The following is a 17,072-nucleotide window of genomic DNA, read 5'->3' as shown; positions in this document are numbered from 1 at the left end:
GGGCTAGCCCTCTGACACGGTGTGATTCAAGCTCTCTGGGAAGGAAGCCCCACCCAAACCATCTCTCTCTTAGGAATTTGTCTCCAATTTCTCTTTCTACCACCAGAGAGACACTCTCAGTCTCAGACTTTTCTTTGTCAGGCATCTCCAGTCAGAATGCAAATATGCCTGGAAAAGTGAGTCCCTATGAATTATTAACACTGTTAAGTCACTTTATCACACTATGGAATGAACCCAAAGTTTCACAAACATTCCTTGAGGTCCGAGTGACGAGGGGAGAGAGGAGAGACAAACGTCATAAACTTTTAGAGCTGGAGGTGCCTGGTGTTGCCGCTGCGGGGGGTCTAGAGCGTGGCCACTGCAGCCCAAGGGCCAGGGGTTGAATCCTGCCTCCCCTGCTGCTGGCTGTGTGGCCCAGGGCCAGCTGCTAAACTTCTCTCTGTCTTGGCTCCTTCATCTGTAAAATGGGGACAATGATACTGCCTTACTCACAGGACTGATGTGGGGAATAAATGAGTTCATACATGTGAAACAGGCCCACAGCTGGCTCGTGGTGGTACACACTCCAAGCATTACACATTATATCACGGGTTTGCTATCGATATTAATTATTAACAATGAGGACCCAGAGGGGAAGTTAGTAGCTCAACGACACTCAGCTAGTTGGTGGTGGAGACACTCCACAAAAAATTCTGTTTTCACTTTCCAAAGCATTTTGGCATTTTTTTCTAATCATCTTATTTGTTTCTTTCAGGCCAAGAGTCCTTTTTCCCGGCGGAAAGTCCTTGATGCACACCAGATTCATGTCTTTTCTCTTTACATATGAGGAGCCCAAAGGCCCGTGAGGCCGTGGTCACACAGCCACCAGGGGACAGACAGCCGGGCCCTCCCCACCAGCCCTGAGCGGCCCCTGGCAGCCCAGCCTCTGTGGCCTGAACTGGCCCCCCCACTTCCACTCAGCTCCTAAATCCCTCCTTGGCTTCACTTTGTGATTTGAAGGTTCTTACAGTCACCACTGGAATAGTTCTGTGTTGATGTCTCCTGGGACACCCAGCGCATATTCACCCAAAGGGCCAGGTCTGCCCTCAGACACCTGGGAAGGGGCAGCCTGAATCCCCCTGGATGGATCCCTGGAGGAGGCCCCCTTCCTTGGGGGATTGCAGGAGCACGTGGCTGTGATCAGCCCATATCTTTTGCCTGTGACCGTTTAATCATCTCCTTTCAAAATGTTATCATTCATTTTCAGGGACCACCACGCAGGGTGTTTCTGTTCTTTTGCAGCTCCACCTGGGGGCACAGCTGGGCGGTGCACTTCTTTTGAAGAGACGGCACAGACCAGACCAGGGCCCCCCCTGACCCCCAAATCCCTGAGTTCTGATTACCTCACAGCTCCTTTTCTATCAAATAGAGGCGATAACATTTGACCTAACACGTTCTTGTTGTCATGAAGTCGACAAGACAATCCCTGTGAAGTGACGCAGTCATCTCTAAAGCAGGCAATCTCGGGGGCGAGAGTGCTACTGGCATCTAGTGAGTAGATACCAGGACGCTGCTCAACATCCTACAACACCCAGGCCAGCCCCCCATGGCAGAGAACTATCCAGCCCCAAATGTCAGTAGTGCTCTGCTCTAAAGGATGATCAAAAAATAGTAACACTTATGGGGGATCCACTCTGTGCCAGGTAATTTACACACATGATCTCATTTACTTGTTCCAGCATCCCTCTGCGGTGGTATGGTTATTATTCCCATTTTATAGGTGAGAAAACCAAGGCACAGAGCAGTTAAATAACTTGCCCAAGTTCCCACAGCTAGAATAGGATGGAGCAGGAACGAATCCCAGGTACTTCTACCTCTCAGACCTGTCCTTAATCTGTGAGCTACAGAGCATGGACCCTACCTGTCTATGGCAAGGCTCTCCTGTCCACAACTGAATAAATAATAATTTGCACAAATAAGTACCTCGCCCATCAATATAAGCAGATGCTGTTGTGACGAATAAAATGCAAATCTCTTAAAAGTGTTAATAAATTTATGTTACCTTTCTGTCCTTATGCATTTTCCTCAGTCAAAAGACTCTAGGACTTCCCTGGTGGCGCAGTGGTTAAGAATCCGCCTGCCAATGCAGCGCACATGGGTTCGAGCCCTGGTCCGGGAAGATCCCACATGCCGTGGAGCAACTAAGCCCGTGCGCCACAACTACTGAGCCTGCATGCTGCAACTACTGAAGCCCGCGCGCCTAAAGCCCGTGCTCTGCAACAAGAGAAGCCACCTCAATGAGAAGCCCACGCACCGCAACGAAGAGTAGCCCCCGCTCACCACAACTAGAGAAAGCCCGCGCAGCAACAAAGACCCAAGGCAGCAAACAAACAAACAAAAAAATTTTTTAAAAATTTATAAAAAAAAAAGACTCTAAAAGTACAACGGCAATTATATGGAGGGCAAGGGTGGGTGGGAAGAGGTTCAGAAAAATCTTTCGTCTCTAAAAAAAAAGGATTCTGATTATCTAAAAGGGAGGGAACCTCTGCTGCAGATCTGAGTTCAATTCAAATCCTGCAACATCTTTTCTATCTTTTCGTGCTGGCTTAGCTCTTCGCCTGCTGAAAAGGTTAGTGAAAATGCCCTGAAGCGAAAATCAAAACAAATCAAAAACCTCTCACAGGCCATGTGTAAGGATTTTGTTGCTGGTTTCCGAAGCCCTTCACCTCAAGTTCTTACGGGGAAGGAAGTTGTGACAAACTCATCCTTTGAGTCTCATCATTTAGGTTCCAGCCCAAAGAACCTCTAAATCTAAATGTCTCCTCTCTCTAGTCCCTGTAAAAGTCTGGCTGCTGGGTGAACTCTGAGGGGCAGGTGCCCCGGTGGTCCTCGCCGTGCACGGAGCTCCGGCTAGGCATTGCCTAGCAACGCTGAGCAGGTCCTGCCATGGGGCTGCTCCTTGCTGTCTCTCTTGACAGCAAACTTACCCCTTCCCTCTTGATTGTGTCCCGTTGCTCCATCTTTGCTCTGGAAGCGCAGGGTTCTGCTTATTTCCTTTCAGCCAAAATAACAAATGCACTGAATGGCGAGAGAAGACATTCTGGCTGTACTTTGGCCAAGCCAGGTAACAGCCAATAGCATTTTTATAGGCAGGCTAAGGCAGAATAACCCTTTCGGGAACCCAGAGGTTTGTCTCGTTTTCGCTTCTTCTTTTAAGGGAGATGTCTGGGGTCTAGCTCAGCAAGTGGGCACCCCCCAGGGACTGCAGGCGCAGCGCCTTCCCGATTGGGACAGTCTGCGGTATTTCCTTACTGCGAAAGTCAGGCTCGTGATGAGTGACTGGAAGGGTTATTTCCGTCACCAACACATGGAAAGCAGCAGGTGCCAGTGACCCTACAACACACCAGGTAACACGGGGGCAGGAGATGGGGTCATTAGAGGCTTCTCAGGAGTGGTCCCTGCCAGGAAGCCTGCTGCCAAATCTCTCCACTAGGAAGTCGGCTTTTGCCCAAACTACCACACAACACTTCTCTCAGAAAGTTTCTTATTTTCCTTTTTAAGGAACTCAGAGTCGCCTAGAGATGAGATTTTTCTGTGTAATCATCACTATTGCAAAAGCAGTAAATATTTCAAATCCCTTTATCTGCAGGGCAGGGAAAGTGAGTCACAGCTGCTTGTCTGGGTCCCCCATGCATGGCCAGGCCCCTGTCGGCTCCCTGTGCCCAGCACGTGTTCGGCTGCCATGTGGCCACCACACCAGGTCAAGTGGCCAAAATCCAGAACAGGCTCTCAAAGCCGATGGGCTTTCATCTTTACAGGGCATCTTCCCTGTTTTATTTGCTGTGGCACAAATCCAGTTAATGTAGTCGCATCTTCCCCTGTTCACCTTCAAATGACAGTTAACTGGGGGTCCACTGTGTGTCGGGCACTGGTCTTGGCATCAGTGGCAAACTCGGGAATTGTCATCAGGTGCCTCTGTGTGGGAGGCTGAGAGGAAGGTGACAGCGTGTGTGTGTGTGTGTGTGTGTGTGTGTGTGTGTGTGTGTGTTGGTCCCTGCTTCCCCATTCACGTGGGGGGTTTGGGGGGAGAGGGAGGTGTTGGGGAGCAGTGGGGGGCGGGATTGACCATTTCCTTTCTCTAACTTCATTTCCTGTCCTTTTTCTCCTGGGTCACAGCCCTAATACCATGATTTCCCACTGAGGTTTGGCAAGACCAGAGGTTCCCAATTATTTCAAAGAGTTTTGAAAAATTCTCCAAAGAAAATGCACTTTAGTTGCGGGGCGGCGGGCGGGGGAGGGGTGGGGGGGTGAAGGGAAGGGGACAGGTTGGGAAAGCAAAAAGAGCTGTCAGAAGTTTGCCACCAGGGGTCATTGCCAGGCCCAGCGGAAATCAAGAGAACCACTTCTTGGCCCAGAGCTTCCACTTGGCTCCCTGGGGAGCTGAAAGCTGAGAGATGGGGTTAGTGGTGGGCTGATGCAGACCTCCCCTCCTCCAGCCTCGACCTCCCACCTGGAGTGGAGGTGGTGGGAGGAGCCGGCGGCCCGGCCTGGGCCGGAGGGGGCTCTCCTGTCCGCCCCCCTGTCCCGGGGGGAGGGGGAGGGGCGAGCCGCAGTACCTGGCTCGGCGGCCCCGGGGCAGCGCAGGTACAGCCTTCGCATCACCAACGCCTCAGCGGTGGGAGCGCAGCACGAGCGGAGGGAACGCGGCGGGGAGGCCGCTGGGATGCTGGGCCGCGGGGCGCTGTCCCCTCGCCCCTGCCCCGGGTCCCCCTCAGCCCTGCCCGCGGCCTCCTCAGCCCGGGACCCTCGAGCCCCGCGGCGGCCAGTAGACACCGAGGGAGGGCACCTGGGGACCCCGGAGGGCCGGGAACGGTCGGGAGTGGGCCCAGAGCTCGGGGACTGTCCCCGCCCAGGTCCTCTGTGTCCCCTGCCCAGTCCTTCCCGGCCCCGGGACCCGGGCACAGCAGCCTCGGGGTCTCAGGCCGCCTTTAGGCCCTTGGGGGAAGGGGGTCCTTTGGGTGCCCAGGGATCTGGGGGCTCAGAATGGGGAGTGGCCCACTGGTCCGAGGCAGGGACTGTCCCTGCTGGGATCTTGCAGGACCCTAGCGTCGGGGCGACCTGAGGTGTGTGGGCCGGGCTCGCCCACTTCAAGTGTCTTTTTGTTTTTGTGAACTTTCCACATTTATTTATTACCCACGGGAGCTGAAAACGGGGGCAGGGAGGAAGAGAGTGTCCCATCACTGGCCCTCGCCCTCCCCACCCTGCCCTTGTCTCTGTCCTGCCTGCACTAGGAAGGGGACCTGTCAGTTGAAACGTATTTTTGCCTTGGGGTTTAAAATGACAATAATAAACAACACTGATTAACCCAAGGATATTTTGGCTAATTGCACATAGCAGGCCAAGGTGTGTCACAGGAACACGTACTAATGTTTCCAAGAAACGGACCTGTGCTTGAAACTACCTCTGTTGAGAGCCAAAGAATCACTTTTAAAGTAAAAGGAAAGTGACCAGACCCGCGTTCTGCCAGGGCCTTCCTGACTTTCTCTTTCCCACCTTCCATACAGTTTGATTCATTACAGGGAAATTATATTAGGATTTTATCATTGAGGGAGAAAAGGACCCAAAGCTAATTTTCCTCTTTCTTAGAGGGCTGTGTGTTAGGTCCACTCTAACCTGTCACAATGGGGAAAGTGCTCGCTAAGAATTCTTGCTTGTCAAGGATTCTGACATGAGGATTTGGGTTCCAGATCTCAATTCCCAAATCATTATTATTAACATATATTATTACTATTAAACGTTATTATTAACATAAAATGTAAATATGTTAGCACAAGATTTTAGAAGACTTATCAGAATCTGAAAACAGTGGTTATTCTGGGATGTGGGATTAGGAATGATTTCAATCCTAGCATATATTTACATTTATATGTACTGAGTCTACGACTGTCCTAGAGGGGGGATACAACAGGGTGCAAAAAAAAAAAAAATAGCCTTGTCCTCAAGCAGCTTAGACTCCAGTTAAGAAAGCAGAATTTAGTCAGATAAATACACTGATGAATGTATAACTATAAAAGAACTCTAAAGAAGGGGGTTGGGGGGCTGGTCAGGGAAGGCTTCCCTAAAAAAGTGAGCTTGAGCTGAGACGGGAAGGAAGAATGAATAGAGCTTACCTAAGCAAAGGGGGGGTGGGGTGGGGATGGGGGGCTGGAGAGAGCCTTCCAGCTAGGGAACAGTATGTGCCAAGGCCCTGTGGTACAAGAGAAATTGCAATCAGTGTAGCTGAAGAGCACAAAGCAGAAAGGAAGGCTGGATGGAGAAGGAGGCTGGGGAGATAGGCAGGGCCAGACTATATTTAGCTCTTAGAGACCATGTGAAAGAGCTTCATTTTTGTTCTAGGAGCAGAAAGAAGGCATTAGAGGGTGGAGGGTGACTAGATTTGTGTTTTGAAAAGTTTACTGTGTCTGCCTAGAGGAGAACTGATGAGGGGACAAGAGACCAGCGGATTTGGGGAAGAGGAGAGGGAGCTGTTCTTTGCTGCAGAGCAAGTGAGATATGCCAGCGACTTGGACCTGCGTGGTGGCAGAGATTAGAGAAGCAAATGCATCTGAGAGATATTTAGGTTGTAAAATTGACAAAACTAGGTGATTGACACCAAGGGGAATTAAGAGGATTTTTGTATTACTTTTATAATAAAACAAATAAAAATGGTCTTTCTGAAAATGAAGCTTTTCAGAATTAAAAAAAAAAGTTTGTATAGGAAAAGTTAACGAGGATGTAAGCTGTTGAATTAGCATCACAAAGCAGGTCGGCAAATCCCTGGGCTGTTCTTGAAACCGAGCAGGACCCTGTTGGGCTCCTGGGCATGGAAGCGTTTCTGTGTCTCCCATTTCTTGTTTGTAGGGAGCAGAGTCCAGCCTCCATGACCGTCCCTCAGTTCCAAAGGGCAGATCTGAACAGTTGCCAATCAGCGACGGGAGGGAATGCAGAGACAAGGGAGGAACAGCCAAGAAACAATAGTGCGGCCTTGGGGCAGGGTCCTGGTTCGCCTCAAGGGATACACATGACAATATCTTTAAGCTCTTTATGGAACTAAAACCCCCAACAAATGGAAGATGTCAGCATTCTTCATTCCAGAGAAGCTTTTCAAGAAGACCACATGAGGCCAGATTAAAGGAACCACAGAAGCTCATCAGATTACCTGAGACCAGATTAAAGGAGTACAGGCCCTGCACACACCCTAATCTTATCAGCAACCCCATCCTTGAACTATAGCTGTAAAACTCCTCATCAAATCCTCCCGGGTTGGGACACATAGTTTGTGAGGGGCACGAGCCCACTGTGTCCCCCTTTGCCTGGCAAAGCAATAAAGCCATTCTTTTCTACTTCATCCAAAACTCTGTCTCCGAGATTTGGCACTGGTGCACAGATACCGAGTTTTCGGCATCATTCTGAGACCAGACGATACCAGGACTTTAAGTCACTCTTGGTCTCATGTCTACTAGGAATGTTCTGGAATTTTAAAGTTTTGTCGTGGGCCTCTGTTGTACAGACTGCTGTGGCTCCCCCAACCCATCCCCAAGTCCATTTGCCCAGTCCTTCTAGTAACAGAATTTGGGGCAGGACCTGAGGCTTCCCAAAGGAAAGATTAGGTTTCCCATCACCCTTGTGGTTGGCAGGGACATATGACAAGTTCTCTCTAAAGCAACATATGCGAAGGTGTCACGTACTGGCTTGTAAGAACCTTGCTCTCTTCTTTGTTCCTTTTGCCATCCTGCTGCCTGGAATACGGATGCCAGCAGCTTGGACCACAAGGTTGAGGCCACACAGGACAGAGCAAGAAGATGGAAGGAGCTTGGGTCCCTTCCCCTTTGAAGTGCTGCCCCAGCCCAGACCACTGCCTGGACTTTCCATGAAAGAAAAACACTCCTCTTTTTCATTTTCTGTCACTTGTGGCCAAACCCAGTTCTTACTGATATAACCATCAAACATTTGCCTGAAAGTCTGTTAGGACAGAAAATGGGAAGGGACTCTTACCCTTGCAGGCTCTCAACTGGAAGCGAATGGCCTAAGAACACTCATTTTAAGGGAGAAAGTGAGAACCCCCTAGCTGCTGGGTGCAAATGTCAGTGGTGATTTACCCAGGCTGCTGTTTTCATTAGGACTGTATTTGTTTTTGTTTGTGTTCAGATTTTAAAATTGCGTGGTGGTCTGCCCCAACCCTATTTTCCCCTTAAATCCTGTTATTTATTTATGTGCCATATGATAGAAAGTGGGGTTCTTTAGGAACATGTGCATCGCATTATAGCAGAAGTGCCTGCACGTGCCTCGGAGGGCACGAAACAAGGCTGCTACCAAGGTGCAGAGTGTGTGTGGATTGCTCGATTGGAGGGACATGTGGGAAGGCAGGAAACAGTGCTGGGTCATCCCCATTCCAGGTGTAGATAAGGAAGACGAAATTAGCAGGTCCCGGCATGCATCCAGCTATCTACACAGGCAGCGCTCCTGTTGCAGGGGGCCTGGTAGGATGACACAAGACTTCCCAAGCCCAGTGCCCAGTGGGGCCAGCTACCCCTCGCCCAGGCCTGCCTGGATTCTGGCCATCGGAACCCAACTCTGCGACGTGGGTGGAAGGAAGAGGGAGAAAACATGCCTGATCCAAACTGTCTTGCTCCACGGGCCAAGATTTTATCAGATGCCCCCAAGGCAGAAAGGCTGTGGATCACGCTGACACACCTGGTGAGTAAACTTCAGAGATGATACAAGGCTCCTAAGTTTTCTTTCCAAGAATAGAATTTGACCTCACCTATCAGAGTGCCCATGCACTAAGGAGTGACCTTTGGGAATCTTGGACAGAATGCATGAAAGCCAGGGGGCCATGAGTCTTCTCAGGGACCCCAGTGGCTTCGTTGGTTACACATTACCTTGGGTAGACAACTCTTTTTTTTTTCAAACTGTGGTAAAAAACTTATAACGAAAGTTTGCTTTTTTAGGTGTACGGTTCAGTAATGCTAAGTATATTCACTGTTGTACAACCAGTCTCCAGAACTTTCTCATCTTGCTAAACTAAGGCTCTATATCCATTAAACAATAACTCCCCCCAGCTCTGGCAACCTCTGTTTTACTTTTTGTTTCTATGAACCTGACTACTTTAGTTGTTTCATATAAGTGGAATCGTAGAGTATTTGTCTTTTTGACTGTCTTATTTCACTTAGCATAATGTTATCAAGGTTCATCCATATCATGAGCAAGGATGTGGAGACACTGGAACCATTGTATGTTGCCAGTGGGAATGTAAAATGGTGCAACTGCTGTGGAAAGCAGTTTGGTGATTCCTTAAGAAGTTAAACAGAATTACCATACGACTCAGCAATTCTACTCCTAGATATATTTTAATTCCAAAAGAATAAAAAAAGAAACTGGCACTCAAGCAAATATATGTATATGCATATTCCTAACAACGCTATTCACAATAGCCAAAAGGTGCAAACAGCCCCCACGTCCACCAAAGGATGATTGGATAAACAAATTGTGATATATACACACAACAGATTATGCAGCTATAAAAAGAAACGAAGTCCTGACACAAGCTACATGAACCTCAAAAATATTATGTTAAGTGAAAGAAGCCAGGCACAAAAAGGTCACATATTGTATGATTCTATTTATATGAGAAATCCAGAAAAGGTAAATCCATAGAGACAGAAAGCAAATTGGTGATTGCCAGGGGCTGGGGGGAGAGGGGAATGGGGAGTGACTACTTAACGGTGTGGGGTTTCCTTTGCGGGTGATGCAGATGTTTTGGAACTAGATAGAGTGGTGATTATATAACATTGTGAAGGTACTAAATGCCACCGAATTGTACACTTTAAAAAGGTTAACTTTATGTGAATTTCTCCTTAGTAAAAGCAAGGGAATAAATGCTGGAATACTCTAGAATAGTATGCTACTTTGCCCATCTCTTTCTGACTCTGGGGTTAGTGACCTTACATTAATAGTGTTAAAGGATAATTTTCAAGAAAAAAGGTAAAAATTATGACTTTTTTTCCTTCCAGTTTTCTTGAGATGCAACTGACAGCACTGTTTGAATTTAAGGTGTACAGCATAATGGTTTGACTCTCGTACATCACGAAATGATTTAGTGAACATCCATCGTCTCCTATAGATACAAAATAAAAGAAAAAGGAAAAAAAAATTCTCCTTGTGATAAGAATGCTTAGGATTTACTCTCTTAACTTTCATATGTAACAGGGTTCCCCAACCCCCAGTACGGGTACCAGTCCAGGCCTGTTAGGAACTGGACCGCACAGCAGGAGGTGAGCGGCAGGCGAGAGAGTGAAGCTTCATCTGCAGCTCCCCATCGCTCCCCATCGCTGGCATTACCACCTGAACCATCCCCGCCTGCCCCCCGCCCCGTCCGTGGAAAAATTGTCTTCCACCAAACCGGTCCCTGGTGCCACAAAGGTTGGGGACCACTGATATATAACATACAGCAGTATTAATTATATTTATCATGTGGTACTTTACATCCCTAACACTTATTTATCTTATAACTGGAAGTTTGTACCTTTGGACCACCTTCCTCCAATTCCCTTCCCCCTGCCTCTGGCAGCCACTAATCTGACCTCTTTTTCTATGAGTTTGTTTGTTGTTTTTGGAGTATAATTGACCTACAGCACTATGTTAGTTCCTGGTGCACAACACAGTGATTCTATATTTCTATCCTTTTCAAAGTGATCACCACGATAAGTCTAGTTACATGAAATAGGTCACCATACAAAGATATTACATAGTTATTGACTATATTCCCCACGCTGTACATTTCATGCCTGTGACTCATTTATTTTGTAACTGGAAGTTTGTACTCTCACTCTCCCTCATCTATTTCTCTCCTCCTCCCCGCTCCCTCCCCTCTGGCAACTGCCTGTTTGTTCTCTGTAACTATGACTCTGAATCTCTTTTGTTAAGTTTGTTCATTTGTTTTGTCTTTTAGATTCCACATATAAGTGAAATCATAGAGTGTTTATTTTTCTCTGTCTGACTTGTTTCACTTAGCGTAATACCCTCTAGTTCCACTGGCAAGATTTCATTCTTTTTTATGGCTGAGTAGTATTCCATTGTGTGTGTATGTGTGTTTGTGTGTGTACCACCTCTTCTTTTTGGCTGTGTCTCCCAGCTTGCGGAATCATAGTTCCCTGACCAGGAATTGAACACCCGCCCTTGGCAGTGAAAGTGCAGAGTCTTAACCACTGGACCACCAGGGAATTCCCACCACCTCTTTATTCATATTTCAATGCACACGGGTTGCTTCCATATCTTGGCTATTGTAAATAATGCTGCAGTGAACATAGGGGTTCATATATCTTTTCAAATTAGTGTTTTCATTTTCTTTGGATAAATACCCAGGAGTGGAATTGCTGGGTCATATGGTAGTGCTATTTTTAATTTTTTAAGGAACCTCCATACTGTTTTCCATAGTGGCTGGGCCAGTTTACATTTCCACCAGCAGTGCGAGGGTCCCCTTTTCCCCACATCCTCATCAATACTTATTTTTTGTCTTTTTGATAACAGCCGCTCTGAAAGATGTGAGGTGATATCTCATCATGGTTTTGATTTGCATTTCCCTGATGATTGGTAATACTGAGTATCTTCTCATGTGCCTGTTGGCCATCTGTATGTCTTTAGAAAAATGTCTTTTCGGATCCTCTTCCCATTTTAAAATTGGGTTGTTTGGGTTTTTTTGATGTTGAGTTGTGTGAGTTCCAGCATCAGTTACCTATAACTTGCAGAATTGTAAGCTCAAAGGTAGTACAAGGGCAGAGCGCTGTGCCAGCGGGAAGTAAACAATGCGCGACTTTCCCCTGAAGCACACGCTTTTCCCTACAGTCAGTTGAAAAGAACCTCGGTGGGCGCATCACAGATATCAGCAAAGGCTGTAAATCAGTGCCACCCCCGCCTCCAGTTGGTCCGTTGTTGAACGGTTACAGCCTCCCACAGAATCTAGTGCTACGTGACGCCCCAGGACCAGAGAATACATTTTACGTGTCCAACCTGGGATCTTAAGGAGCATATTACGGAAGCCAGAGGCCCAGTGGGTACTGCCGGGCCACTCAAGTTCTCCTTGAAGCCAAACCCTGCAAGCATCTGCCCACGCTTTTGAAACCCCCGGAACCGGAATTCCTCTAGATCTCCTAGGTCTGCAGCAGCCGCCTTACCTGGGAGCTTGTGAAAAATACAGACTCTCAGACTCCACTCCAGACCCGCTCAATCAGAACCTGCATTTTAACCAGAACCCCGGGTGGTCCCGGCTCTCAAGAAAGTCAGAAGCACTGCTCTGCGCTTTTCCTGAACGTGGCATCGGCGACTCTCCCTAGACACCCAGCCCCGAGGTCTCCCGGATCTGTGCCCAGCCAGGGCGGACTCACCCCCAGGGCTGACACAGTGTCCCCAGTGCTCTCCTCGTCACTCATGTCACTCATCATGGCGCTGGTTGGTTAACTTCAGACAGCACCTGCCCTCCGACGCCCGACGCTCCCCGTCTGCTTTTCCTCCTGGGGTGGTGGTGCCAAGACAGGGAAGAGACAAACGCTGTCTGCTGGTATTTGAGAAGCTCTCCCAGATGCAACAGGTCCAGGCAAATCCAGCGATTCGCTGGGTGCCAGGGAGAAGAGAAGCTACAGAAAATGTTAGCGAAAGTGAGAGTCTGCTCCCATCTCTGACATAATGGTCATGGGAAATTCTCCAGATGCTTGTTAAATAGGGACTGCCCAACAAGAGTAGGTGTGAGATTGTTCCGTCTGGAACTGGGCCTGGGGCACTGGAAACAGAGGGGAGGATCCAGCTGTGGGGGAGGGGCAGGAAGTAGTAGACCCTTCAGGGGCTCTTAGGTGACACAAGAAAAGCTAACCGAGAATAATGACAGCTGCGGCTTCTAGAGCTTTCCTCTGGCTCAGTCCTTGTACTAAGCACTGGGTCTCATGTTAGTTTCATTATTATCTCCTTTTTAGATGAAATCGAGACTAAGAGAGGTCACAATTCTTTGCCCAGAGTGACACCATTAGGAATGGCAGAGGCCTGGTTGACCCAGTTTCTCTCCTTCCAGAGCCTCGTTGTTCACACACCTGTCTCTCCTGACCCCCTTTCTTGGACGATGGTTTGTCGGCCAAGACATGGCTGGGTGAAGACGTCCCTGCCCTCATCAGCATCACTTTACTACTCCCAGGAGATTGGCCCAGAAAGATGTAAGTTGCAAGTGTCATCTGGAAAAAAATAAAAGCTCAACCTAAGAGCTGTGAGTTGAGTTTTACTCAGTATCTTACTGATGACTATGGCCCAGGATACAGCCTCTCAGAGAGCTCTGAGAAACTGCTCCGAAAGAGGTATTGGAGGAGCGTATATATGAAATTTTTTGACTGGGAAATACATGTAGCCAAGCCTACATCTTGTTAAAAGATTACTGCTAATCACAGAAAACAGATATCTCCAGTTAATGATTTTAGTGCTTTGCTATGCATGGGAAGGTGCATAGAATCTGGAGTCATCAAAATTCTTCCTTAGACATGCATCTTAACTATCTAGGGCCCCATGTGCCCAAAACACAGAGTGCTTCATCCTGAATTCCTTTCAGGGTATGCTATAGGTCAGGGACTAATGACTTCATCCTTGTAGAACTGGAATTGTGGGCAACATTTTTTTGTTTCCACAAGTAACTTCTACTTCCCTCCAAGAGCTTTTAAGAAACGATGCATTCTTTAACAGAAAGCATCGTGACAGTTTACACCCAAAACTCTTTAAATTCTTCACCAACAGATGCTTACCCCACTATGCCCACTGATGCAAAACTGGAATGTCATGATCCTCGCCCAATCCCCAGCACATTAAAAGGCCCACCTTAAACCACACTTCAAAAATGCCACTAAAGGGAATTCCCTGGTGGTCCAGGGGTTAGGGGTCCATGCTTCCATCGCAGGGGGCACAGGTTTGATCCCTGGTCGGGGAACTAAGATCCTGCAAGCTGTGCTGTGCGGCCAAAAAAAAAAAAAAAAAAAAAAAATTCACTAAATATCCCACTAAATGTCCCTCCCACTCTGAGACCCTATTAAGGCCCTGTTGGGAGTGCTTTTCCTTATCCTGCAAGCAATGCACGGCTTTGTCTTATCAACAGGCTGGGCCGACTCTATGGCAGGCCTGCAACCTGTGTGGTCACTAGGGCCTCTGCTGAGAAGGGTGACCTCATTTGGCCCCAAATGTAATAAGAGCTCAGTAAACATTAGCTGTTAGCTACTATCAATGTCCTGACCCCATAACACCAGGCAAACCTTTTCTTCATGGAGCCTGGATTCTGCTCCAATAAGTGATTCTGAGTTTTGGGGGTTTTTTTGGTAGGGGGACCCACATGCTTCATTCAGAAGGTCATTTAGGGACTTCCCTGGTGGCGCAGTGGTTAAGAATCCTCCTGCCAATGCAGGGGAGATGGGTTCGAGCCCTGGTCCGGGAAGATCACACATGTCGCGGAGCAAACTGAGCCTGTGCGCCACAACTACCGAGCCTGTGCTCTAGAGCCCGCGAGCCACAACTACTGAAGCCCGCGTGCCTAGAGCCTGTGCTCCACAACAAAAGAAGCCACTGCAATGAGAAGCCCGCGCAACGCAATGAAGAGTAGCCCCCACTCGCCGCAACTGGAGAAAAGCTCGTGCACAGCAACAAAGACCCAACACAGCCAAAAACAAACAAACAAGCAAATAAATAAATATATTAAAAAAAAAAGTCATTTACCTCTTCCCCCCAAACTTCTAACTTTTTGGATGTGAAAGGCTTAAGCCCCACGTGCATGCTGGGCTGGCCCTAGGGTCTCACTCTGTGCCCAGAACTGGGCAGGCTCCGGGGGAACAGGCCAGGTAGAGTGGTCCCTGGAACTTCTGGTCTCTATGGACACCATGGCATCTCAGAGGTCTGCTTAGAAGGCCATGGAGCAGAGGGAGGTGGGCTTCAGGGTGTCTGCTGGTTAAGGGCAGAAGCAGGGAGCCAAGCAAGAAGGGAAAAGAAGGGCTTTCCAGGGAGGGGGAACAGCATTGTGATATTGTGATTTATAATCAGAAATATATATTTGGTCTTTATCCCATCCTGGCACATAGATCCTAAAATCTTGGAATTTCCTCAGCATTGAGAGTGTCTTTGTTATGTCAATGAGGTGACTTTTGGAAAAGCCCCTAGGTAAGCAAAGGATGGGGCTGGTTGCCAGGGGAACCAACCCTGTGATTAGGGAGTTGGAAATTTCAGTCCTACGCCCCCAGCCTCCTGGGAGGAGAGAGGCGCTGGAGGTTGAATAAACCACCAATAGCCAATGATTTAATCAATCATATAATGAAGCCTCCATAAATACCCAAAAGGACAGGAAAACACAGAGGTCTGGGGAGAGTAGGACTTGGAGAAGATGGAAGCTCCGTGTCCTTTCCCCATACCTTGTCCTGTGCATCTCTGCCATCGGGCTGTTCTTGAATTATGTCCATGGTAATAACCAGTGCTCTAATAAGTAAAATGTTTCTCTGACTTTTGTGAGTTAATCTAGCAAATTAATCGAACCCAAAGAGGGGGTCGTGGGAATCTCCAGTCTACAGGTGGTTGGTCAGAAGCACAGGTGACAACCTGGACTTTCGGTTGGTATCTGAAGTGGGGAGACAGTCTTTAGGGCTGAGACCTTCACCTGAGGGTGTGATGCTGTCTCCAGGTAGACAGTGTCAGAATTGAACTGCAGGACACCCAGCTGGTCCTACAGCTGGTGTCAGACGATTGCTTGCTGGGGTTGGGAAAAACCACACGCATCGCCAGCATGGAAGGGTGTGCTGTTTGCTGGGGTGAGGAAGGCGGAGGCGACTCCAGAGAGGGGGACAGGTACAGGTCAGAGGAGGCCTGAGAGCGTGGACTGTTCGCTGCATCCCCTGGAGTCCCTCAGGCCGGGTCGCCTGGCCAGACTGTGCCTTGGGTGGTGCTCAGAGCCTCCCTAAGCAGGACGAGGGGGCTGGTGGGAAGGTCAGGGAAGAGGTGATGAAGGGTCACCGTGGGGAGATGGGGTGGATGGGGAGAGGCACACAGCACCTAATGAGGAGTGGAGGGTCTCAGGAAGGTCTCTCAGCACTGGCCGGGAAAGGCTTCTTCCATTTTCTCACAGATAAGCACATAGCATCTGGTTCAAGATATGGAGACCAAGGCAAGAGAGAGTGGCTAAAACACCCTCCCAGGTGGTTGCCAGGAAGAAGCAGGACGGGACACTGCTAATTTTGTATTGTTTAAGTTTGTGTATGCTGTATCTTTTTGTGTGTGATAATTTTATTGTTTTTATTTTTTTTAATTAATTAATTAATTTATTTATTTTTGGCTGTGTTGGGTCTTCGTTTCTGTGCGAGGGCTTTCTCCAGCTGTGGCGAGCGGGGGGCCACTCTTCATCGCGGTGCGCGGGCCTCTCACTGTCGCGGCCTCTCCCGTTGCGGAGCACAGGCTCCAGATGCGCAGGCTCAGTAGTTGTGGCTCACGGGCTTAGTTGCTCCGCGGCATGTGGGATCTTCCCAGACCAGGGCTCGAACCCGTGTCCCCTGCATTGGCAGGCAGATTCTTAACCACTGCACCACCAGGGAAGCGCTATTGTTTTTATTTTTTAAAATTTCTTTTTAATTTTTATTTTATACTGGAGCATAATTGATTAACAATGTTGTGTTAGTTTCAGGTGTACAGCAAAGTGATTCAGTTATACATATACATGTATCTATTCTTTTTCAAATTCTTTCCCATTCAGGTTATTAGAGAGTATTCAGCAGAGTTCCCTGCTCTACAGTAGATGCTTGTTTGTTATCTATTTTGAATACAGCAGTGTGTACATGTCAATCCCAGACTCCCAATCTATCCCTCCCCGCCAAGTTGCATCTTAATAACAAAATTAATATAAAATAGATGCAAGCCATTTCTAGGGGCTAGTCAACGTATTTTTAAATTAATTAATTATATTAAGACTTTATTTTGGTAGAGCAGTTTTAGGTTTATACCAAAATTGAAGGGAAGATACAGATTTCCCACGTGCCCCCGGCTCCTACACCTGCACAGCC

At 48.1% G+C, this 17,072-nt stretch overlaps 1 protein-coding gene across 4 annotated transcripts in view; it reads right to left on the bottom strand.

Moving 5' to 3' along the window:
* The window catches only part of SLC2A5 (solute carrier family 2 member 5), a 63,634-nt gene that overhangs the window by 20,336 nt on the left and 26,226 nt on the right, over positions 1–17,072 (bottom strand). For 2 of the 4 annotated variants that reach the window (XM_082390701.1, XM_082390702.1), the window contains exon 1: positions 2,967–3,956. The exons of 1 other annotated variant lie outside the window; for it this stretch is intronic. In XM_082390701.1, coding sequence (XP_082246827.1) covers positions 2,967–2,999 — 33 coding nt within the window. In that variant the 5' untranslated portion in view covers positions 3,000–3,956. Of the gene's footprint in view, positions 1–2,966; positions 3,957–12,401; positions 14,521–17,072 lie in introns of those variants that run through there. One more of the 4 variants, XM_082390704.1, reaches the window with a different exon arrangement.

This window comes from Balaenoptera borealis (genome assembly GCF_965194805.1).
Source record: "Balaenoptera borealis genome assembly, chromosome: 1".
NCBI lineage: Eukaryota > Metazoa > Chordata > Mammalia > Artiodactyla > Balaenopteridae > Balaenoptera > Balaenoptera borealis.
Note: the sequence above shows the minus strand (reverse complement) of the source record. Positions and strands in the feature narration are given on the sequence as shown.